General features: G+C 53.6%; 1 protein-coding gene across 1 annotated transcript; it reads left to right on the top strand.

Moving 5' to 3' along the window:
- Positions 1-4,820: 4,820 nt before the first annotated feature.
- Positions 4,821-8,997, top strand: B0H18DRAFT_1110800 (uncharacterized protein; the record flags this gene model as incomplete). Its single annotated transcript, XM_048032772.1, has 23 exons — positions 4,821-4,861; positions 4,946-4,984; positions 5,040-5,125; positions 5,180-5,227; positions 5,282-5,340; positions 5,393-5,593; positions 5,660-5,860; positions 5,915-5,981; positions 6,252-6,352; positions 6,667-6,760; positions 6,826-6,853; positions 6,987-7,149; positions 7,217-7,256; positions 7,316-7,481; positions 7,536-7,559; positions 7,623-7,708; positions 7,767-7,814; positions 7,875-7,939; positions 7,993-8,193; positions 8,253-8,435; positions 8,500-8,569; positions 8,635-8,642; positions 8,696-8,997. The coding sequence occupies 23 exons, from the start codon at positions 4,821-4,823 to the stop codon at positions 8,738-8,740; spliced, it is 2,064 nt and encodes a 687-aa protein (XP_047884598.1). The 3' UTR covers positions 8,741-8,997.
- Positions 8,998-9,819: the final 822 nt, after the last annotated feature.

Raw genomic sequence — 9,819 nt, 5'->3', positions numbered from 1 at the left:
TTGTACTCACCGATAACCACCAGAGGGCAAGGCCAACGACCAGAGGCATGTCCATAATGATAGCGGGAACGAGTGGAGCTTCCTCATACGATGACCGGTCCCGTCTTGGCAACGGAGACGCAACTATGATGTACTCTTATGGATCACACATCCAAATCCAGTCGGTAAGAATGCCGAAACTGACACTCACTTGGTGTGAAGAGTGCAGGGTCGAAGGAACATGGAAATATCGCGCAGTACTACAGCTTGTCTGTCGCTTGACCTTCGCTGTGAAACAGATGCACTCACAAGTCAGGTCGGACACGGCAAGATCCTCTTTCCAGCAGACCGAAACCTTGAAATATCGCAGTTCAGCGCGAGTCGAGAGTCGCTTCGCCGATCTGAAGCCTACGCACCGCACTACAACACACCTCAGTTCGTCAAGAGCATGATGGGCGAGCCGCGTAACGTTGCGTGATGCTGGGACCGCTCGTGCATCGTGGCGGCGCAAATTTCATAACATCCACTTTGCGCCCGTCGACCGTGCTGTCCTAGCCAAGGAATTGGCTCATCCAGAGACGGTAACGTGTAATGAAGGGTGGCCTTGGCAGAACCTCTGAGCTACTCGCGAGTTCTGACGAGCGCCGATCATTATCCAGAAATTGAGGGCTCGACTGTCGGTCCAACGCCTCTCGGATCTGTAATGAATAATGTGGAGGGGGCGGAGGTACAGTGCATAGGCCCGCAAATTGCTCACATGTACAGCTGGCAGTCTGACCTCGCGTCGCTTCGATGGCTATAGGCGGCTTCTTTCGTCTATAAACCATCGGGCTCATGAGTACGTTTATCGTATCGTATGGACCGGGTACTAGAGTACTTACGGATATCAGTCTGGTTAGCGTAGCGCATGCGCGCGTGAACGATGAGAACGATATACTTCTATCAGACTGTACATAGCCGATGGCACGTCTGAGTCGATTCTCGAAGGTAAGAACCATGAGTGCGATAGAGACAAGGGGAGTTACGGATGCGGAAAGGCGACAGATAACAGCCTCTCCTGAAGGTCAACGCGGACGTAAGTTACCAGAGACAAATGGAAACGAAGGATACCAAGGAACTGCGCGAGAGATCAAAGATGGCCCTCCATCTCCCTAAGTGCGCACAGATAGAATGTGAAGTTCAGGCGCCTTAGAATAGCAGCAGCAGCAGATTCGAAGGAATATTGTCAGTGACACGTCGAACGCAAAGATGTGAGTAGTGCTAAGCGCCCTTTGCAAGTTCTGCATGAGTTGATGGCTATTACCGCATATATCCACATGAGCGCGATCCGATCTCGCCCGTCACAAGTTTTCAGCCACATCCGCCACCTCAGCCACATCGGGCCTCTACCAGTCGCCCGCCAGTCACTCCGCCAGGCTTTGCTGTCTCGTCTTTTCGTCGACCCATTCGCTACGATGGCCTCTCAACGCGTATGTGCCGGGAAGAACGTTTTTGTCCACGGTAGCTTGAAGCCGGCCACCGTCGTCGTAGACGCCGCGACAGGCAAGATCACTGAAGTCTATGACGATGTACGCGACCGGGCGAGCTTTCCAGACGTGGAGGACGCCAACTGGATCGATGCTGGAGACAAGTACATTCTCCCAGGTCTCGTAGAGTGGGTCTTTTCCACCCGGAAATCTGCACACAGCTCATGAAGCCGGTACCAGCGCCCACGTCCATCTCAATGAGCCAGGCCGGACGGACTGGGAAGGATTCTGGACGGGCACGCGTGCTGCGGCGTCTGGCGGTGTCACGACAGTCGTGGATATGCCTTTGAATTCCATCCCACCGACCACGACGGCGGCGAACCTCGAGGAGAAACGTGCGGCTGCGAAGGGTCAGTGCTGGACGGATGTCGCCTTCTGGGGCGGTGTGATTCCCGGAAACCAGGTAAGGCGTCCGACCTTCCATCCTACCGAGCATGTCTGCTCACGGGAGCAGCACGGCAGGCTCATTTGCGACCGCTGATTGATGCTGGTGTGAAAGGCTTCAAGTGCTTCCTGATCGAGAGCGGTGTGGACGTATGTTCTGTTACTAGTCCACCGCACTCCGCCCTCTCATGCCTTGGCAGGAATTCCCGTGTGTGAATGAGACGGATCTCCGACTCGCCATGGACCAACTGAGAGTGTGTCCATTCCGCGAGCCATGACCCGCACTTTTATAATGACATACCGCACACAGGACACACCCACCGTCCTCTGCTTTCACGCCGAGCTCGACAAACACAGCCATCCCGCCCCCACCACAGATCCAACGGAGTACAACACGTTCCTCACGTCGCGCCCTCAGCAGCTCGAAGTCGACGCCATCGCGCTCATCACGACCCTCCAGAAGCAATACCCCTCCCTCCGGCTACACATCGTCCACCTCTCCGCCGCCTCCGCGCTCCCGCTAATCCGCGCTGCCAAAGCGTCGGGCCTCCCACTCACGGTCGAGACATGCTTTCACTACCTCTGTCTAAACGCAGAGCAGATCCCCGCCGGCCGCCCCGAGTTCAAGTGCTGCCCACCCGTGCGCGAAGAGGGAAACCGCGCCGCGCTGTGGGATGCGCTGCTAGAGGGTACAATCGACTGTGTCGTGAGCGACCACAGCCCGTGCGTTGCGAGTCTGAAAAGGTTGGAGGACGGGGACATCATGAAGGCGTGGGGCGGTATCAGTACGCTCGGGCTGGGGTTGAGTTTGTTGTGGACGGAGGGGAAGAACCACGGCGTGGGGATCGAGAGGATCATAGAGTGGTGCGCGGTGAGAACGGCGAAGCATGCGGGTTTGGCCGGGAGGAAGGGCGCGCTTGAGGTGGGGTACGACGCGGATCTGATCGTCTGGGATCCGAAGGAGGAGTTCACGGTAGGCCGTCTTTTCCAGTGGGACTTCGTCGGGAAGCTGATTGTCGTGCGCAGGTGACAAGGGAGTCGTTGAACTTCAAGAATAAGCTCACCCCGTACGAGGGCCTGAAGCTGCAGGGACGAGTGCAGAAGACCTACGTACGAGGCCAGCTCGTGTACGACCGTGTGGGTGGTGCGTTCAAAGGGTTGCAGCCCGTCGGGCAGCTACTATAGCTCCGGACTCAAAGAGACACGAATATGAACGAGATCTTGTATGTACTACAGATGCTCAAACACAGACTAACTGCACAGGTGCTCCCAAACTTCAATGGTCACGCCGCATCTTGTCGCGCAGCCGCATAAGCGCCTTTCCGAGCTCGTTCCTTCCTTGACCATCGTGTCCACATCCCCAGAAGGAGTCGACCTGTTTAGATGATGAGCGTCGGGCCTAGTCATCACGAGCAAGGTCCATACCGGACTGTCCTCAATGAGTTCGGCATCACCCGTCCCGAGGAGCATGTCTCTCAACTCCGAATGCTGGGTGAACTTGGCCTCAAGACCGCGTCCATGACGCCCACGTTGACATCAAACCAGTTTGTGCGCTGGAATTTACGATAGCGCCCCGCTTCCTGGAGGGCAGCGCGGGCGCTGGGGAGGTGGCGGACTCGTTCAGCTAGTTCTGGCTGAGTGTCTATGAACTTGTGAGCTTGGAAAACTGTATGCGATCCATAGCTTAATGAGAGGGCTGATAGTTGTTCACTAGATCTGAATGGACGTACGGTGCTCCGCGGTCGGGTACCGGTTGTTATCCCATTGGACAGGAGTCCCGGCGAAGTTAGTAAATCTGAAAAGGTCGGTTAAGTTCGTCTTTGTATGTTTATATACAACACGAAGACATACTCATAATATGGGTCGTGACGGTGATAGAAGAGGATGGGGACCGTAGCTTTTGCCTCAGGCAAGGGCAAATGTGGCTCGGGAGAAACCGCCAGCGAACGCACTGGGACAAGGCGCTCGCTTTCATCGACTCCGCGTTCGTCTGCGAGACCAGATCAGGATTGGTTTTCGCCACTTTGGCCCCTACCACACACCTCGTCTTTGTGTCTCATTGATGTCCGCGGGACTGGGCGGTCGCTCAGAGCGGTGTCTACGTGACTCAGCTGAGGCCGACGTGGTTCCCTGACTGCGACGTTGACTCGGATGCGCCCGATCTCGTTGACTCATTGCTGCCTGAAGGCCTCGAGAGGGCCAGCACCAGATTGTCGTGGATGTGACCATCGCAACAACGATCACAGCCAAAAGCTCAGGGGACATCCGCGCGGAGTAGGAGAGAGAGATACGTGCCGTGGACCTCTGGTGGGTCGACTCTGGCGAACAGTGGCGCGTGGCCAGCATCCGAACAAACCAGCTAGGGCGGCTACCTAACCTGCTCGGCTTCGCTGACATCCACTAAACCTAATCTCCTCGTTTTTCTCCGTACTTATGGCTAGGATTCGCCTGTACGCCTTTCTTCCACCCGCCATCCACGAGGTCTAAGGATGTGCTCGGACACGACGCGGACTCACAATACCTCTTGTCAGTATCCTGGTTGTCGCCAAAGTGTTTGGCAGGATCCCGATGGATCGTATTCCTCCTACTGTGGTACGAGCCATCGAGATGCTATGAGGCAGGTGAATGGCGTGCAAGATCCTGTGAAACTCTGCAAGGTACGGGATCGCCTCTGTATCGGTGTTCATCTTACCAGTCATCTCAAATCGATGTACAGCACTGTCAAGCAAGGCCAGTGTATATTGCGAACAATAAAGGTATGTGAGCTACGAAGTGACCATCGCCGACCCCATATTGATGTCTTGCCCCAAGAACACGACTTCTGCGGCATGCGTTGTGTTACTGCCTCCCAAAAGGGAATAGTGAACGTTTGAACACCGGAAGTCCGCGCGCATCACCGGCTCCTACGACTGTTGTCTGCAAGCTTCCTCAATGCGGGAAACCTGCATTTGTGGGCCAGAACGGCGTGCCTGGTGAATACTGCACGAATGCGCATCGCCTGCAAGTATCTCAACTTGAACATGTCATCTCTCTCTCATCCATCTACATCCCTATAGCGAAGCGCTGCGGAACGGAAAGGCCGAAAATTGCCTCTCGTACTTCACGTGGTTCATCTGTATTGGTACATGCATTTACTATTAGCTCCTGCAGTTGCTCGAAGTGGCCGAAGGTCACCTTGAACGGGAAGTTAAGTGACTTCTGCTCCAAGCGTTGTAGTAAGATCACTTTCAATTCCGGTGAGGAACATCTGTCCACGTCTCCGATAACCCGGTCTCACCTATATTTGATAGCTCCACTTATCCTGCACATCAATGTCAGCATGGAATCCTTCGAAGACGGTATGGCGGACCCGTCGTGTCTGTCGGACGGGTCTGTATACTGACCATATCCAGTGTCAAAACAATTCCGGAGCCAGTGGAAGCATCCGACACATGTCCCTACTGTCATCAAGGTGGGTTTGTCGTCTAGTCTCGCTGAGACGAGCGTCACTCAGCGAGACGCAGATATGGAAGATATTCTGCGACAAGCAACACAACGACCAGTTCTCGCGATACCGGCTGAGCGTTGAGCGCACGCGTGAGATACCAGGGGGCAATAGCAAACGCCGTTGGCACGGAACGACCCGTGCGTGTAAGATCGGCGACAGCGAGATTCAGCCCGCCGTATGCAACAGCAGCGTCTGCTCGCTCTGCGGGATAATCAAGGTTCGTGCCATATATGCGACTTCTCTATTTCGGATCATGACGTCTGTTCCATCGCACCATTCGTAGACGTCGTTCCGCCTTGCGAAATTCGGCCACCGAACGAACTTTGGTCGATTCGGCGCGGGAATCTACACTTCAGCGACGTCCTCGAAGGCAAACGACTACGTCCAAGAGCAGGGCGGATCACCGTACAAGGCGATGCTTCTCAGCGACGTCGTGATGGGCAAGGCCATAAAGTTGACCGTCGACAGTCCGTCGCTCACGCAGGTGAACATACACCATTGTACAATGCCAAACATACTGAGGCCGTGTATGATCTAGCCTCCTGCAGGATATGACTCGGTCGTCGGCGAGCCGGGAAGAAGCCTAAATGATGATGAAGCCATTGGTAAGAACATAGTGTTGTTCCGTGTGATCCACTGGCGTTGACGACGACATGCTCTCCCGCTCAGTCTACAAGGTGAGGTTATATTGTACGTGAACTTTACTGCAATTGTTGACGATATCTGCAGAATGAAGCAATTCGGCCGCTCTTCCTGGTGATCTATGGTCGCTGACTCTTGATGCACCATCAAACCACCAATTTTGTGACTTGATGACGATGAACCTATTGTGCATGAATCATCGTGAACAAGTCGCACTCGCAATATGTATACAGTGTTAGCGCCGCCGCTCGTAGTTTCCTGGCGTATACAACCTTCAAAACTGCTTCGAGTAATCCGTCGCGCGGCACCCTCGGATCGCAACATGATCCGCACGGTGCGCAGGTTGCTGAACCAACCTAAGATCAATGCTAGAGACGGGAGAATGCGCGCTGTGCATTGTCTCGAGGTCTGCGCACGCAATCGGTCATACATAACGTTCGAGTACGATCGACCATCGCCTGCATCCGCACAGGATCATGCGAGTAGACAGCCTGCGACGCGACAGACATTGGTAGCGCGCGCGTGTAGCCTGTGTGGACGAGGCAACCCCTCTTTCTATTGATCGCCGTCCTCGTGTACGTCACAACCGCACTGTACTCATGTTCCACAGCTTCTACATCGATACGATCAACAACTGTATTGGAACAGTCAAGTATAGCACTGGCATTGGGCGATGAGGAGAGTTGCGGTCGAGATGCACGCTGGTTGCAGAGCGTGCAGACCGCAAGACCGAGATCCGAAGGTATGTGGTCAAGGGCTTAATGAGATGCTCGCTGTGACTGATCAGGCAGCGACCATCAACAATAGGTAGAACCACGTCTGCATCATGTCAGCAGTAAGTCTTTACGAACCTTGTGCGAGCCTCTTCATTTCACGTCTTACATATAAGTGAAGGCCTTGCGTATTGCTCAGTGCGAGGAAGTCTCCTCTCGGCACTGACACACGAGGCTCATTATGTCTGCCCATAGATCATATACGCCGAACGCAACCTGTTGCTATCCTGGCTGTCACAAAGGCGCGTGGCAGAATCCTGACGGCTCGTATTCCTCCTTCTGCTCCAAGAAACATAGGGATACCATGCAACAATCCAATGGGCCCAGCCCCAGCGTAGGCGGCGCGAAGCTCTGCAAGGTGCGTGGAGCTCCGATGTATTCCTTTCACGGTGTTCAAAACGTCTTTGAACCTCACTATATAATAGAATTGTCATTTGCGCCCGGTGTATGTCGACGCTAATCGCAGTATGTGGGGTGTCATATAATTCCACGCCGGAGTCGCTCAAACGATGTCTGTGACGTAGTGCACGAATTTTGTGGCAATCGTTGCCATGATGCCTTCCAGGGAGGTATCAGAGGAGCCCAAGGGATTGTCCGCGCCGGCATCTGCAAGCTCCCGGGATGCCAGAAACCGGTCTACGTAGGGCCTAACGGCAAGCCAAGTGACTACTGTTCTAGGTCGCATCACGCGTAAGAAGCCATAACACACTAATGATCTGTAACATTGAACATTCGGTCATATAGCCAGGGCGTGGAGTTGTGTCTCCTGTAATTGTCTCATGCTTACCAGTGCACCGTGGACGTGGTGCTCATTGCCCACGGCGTCTTTAGGTGCCGGCAGCGGCCCAAGGTCATCATTAACGGGAAGATGAGCGACTTCTGCTCCAACCGCTGCAAGGACGATACATTTGGCTCGAGTGAGGCGTTTCGTTGTCATAGACTTTCCGATCGCACCGCACTGACGGTCTTTGGCAGCTCCTGTCATTTTGAACATAAGCCCGGACATGGCATCCTTCCAAGACGGTAAATCCCTTTCGTGATCTTGGCACGACGCCTTGTCGACTTGCCCTTCTTTATTTGCAGTCTCGAAGCAGTTCACCGATCAATGGAAGCACTCCACGACCAAACCTGCCATAGTCAAGGCGGGTGTCTACATTTTCAGGCTGTCCAAAGACGATTGCTCAATGAATGTCTTCAATAGATATGGAAGGTCTACTGCCATAAGTCCCACACTGACGCGTTTATGTCGTATAAGCGTCATGTCGAACGTAACACCCACATTACCGGGGGAAATAGTAGGCGGAGGTGGCACGGCACGACCCGAACCTGCACGATCGGCGACTCTGAGAACAAGGGTGCTCTTTGCAAAGATGCCAAGTGTTCAATTTGCAGGATAATTGAGGTTCGTCGTGTCTTGTTTTATACCTCGTCGTCTCACTCGCGCTGACGGTAGTGCGACAGTTCTCCTTCCACAAAGGCAACGTGGGTGTATTTGGCCCAGGGATATACACTTCTGCAACATCGTCGAATTCGAACGCCTATGTCAAGAATTTAGGCGGCTCACCGTACAAGGCGATGTTGCTCAACGACGTTGTGTTGGGTAAGACGATCAAGATGACGAACTCAAGCACATCCTTGACCGAGGTGCGTATGCAATACTCTGATGCTGACGCAGCCTCAGGCTTTGCGTGATACCGATATTCCTTAGCCACCGCACGGCTACAATTCTGTCATCGGCGAGCCTGCCAGCGGTAGATTGGATTATGATGAAGCTGTTGGTGAGTACTTCGCCGCTATCCACAATCCACGTGCGTTGATGCGGAGATGTACAATGTCCTTGTAGTCTACAGGGTGAGCTTCTACACGTCGGTGACGACTCGCTCTGACTCTACATGCTATGGCAGAACGACGCCATTAGGCCACTGTTCTTGATCATCTACAATGGCTGATTTTCACAATTGCATTCGCTTCGCTTCCGTATAGCTCTATCAGGGTCCCGTATTCTGTCATCTCCCAGCTCTAGTTTGTCAATCTTGGCTTTGTATGAACTGGTTCCTTGGCACTGGCATGGCACGGTGTATGTAGGTCTGCAGCTCATAGATCGATGTCGTGACACTTCTTCGTCGAGTCTACACTTGCGTATCATCGTTAGCTAGTTCGGTCCAGTACTAACTCAATGGTGACGACCTCACTGCAGGGAACGGTCAAGTCCGCTGCCCACGCACAATGGCTATATATTCGACGTCAAGTTATTCTGAATCGCAGCATCAACTTGAGTGCTGTGATTGGCAGAGGCTTGTACCATCGATGATCCCTGAGGCGCAGGTCGCAATCGTTATAGCTGTTGTTGAGCTGCAAACCTCGACGCCCCGAGACTATGATCCGTAGCACAAATTCAAAAAGCAGCTCAACGGACATTTGTCGCTTCAACGTGTGCTCATTTCCCTTCTGTACAATACCTTATACGAGATCATAATGCCTTCCTGATCTGTTAGACGGTCGCTTGCCTCCGTCCACCCCTATGCTATCTCTCCGACACCATGCGTTGTGGGAGGTTGTGAGTCTGAAGGCTTTGGAGGACGACCCGAGGTGCGACTCATTACTATGCCTGGGCTTCGACTGTAACGGCGTGCTGAAGGTGGGTCATGAAGGGGATCTCGTCGTCTCTGGAGACGGTGTTCACCGTAGGCCTTCTTGTCCGTCAGAATCTATCAAGGAGTTGAGCCATAGTTCGTGCGTAAATGACAAGGGAGTTGCCGAGCTTCATGGCAAGCCAATCCCGTACGCGGGCCTGTAGTCGCAGGGACGGGTGCAAAGAAACCTACGTACGAACCTGAATTGTGTACGATCATACGAGTGACGCGTTCTAAGCGTGGCAACCCGTGAGATAGCTGCTATCGCTTCAGATACAAAAGATACAATTATAAACGAGGTCGATGATAAACAGATGCTCAGACACAAACCAATAGCACAGATTATTCCAGGCCTCAATGACTACTGCGTAGCTTGGCGCGCAATCGCATGAGAG

The sequence above is a fragment of the Fomitopsis serialis genome, assembly GCF_022376445.1.
Source record: "Fomitopsis serialis strain Sig1Antser10 chromosome Unknown B0H18scaffold_442, whole genome shotgun sequence".
Classification (NCBI taxonomy): Eukaryota; Fungi; Basidiomycota; class Agaricomycetes; order Polyporales; family Fomitopsidaceae; genus Fomitopsis; species Fomitopsis serialis.
This window is presented reverse-complemented; position numbering and strand designations above follow the sequence as displayed.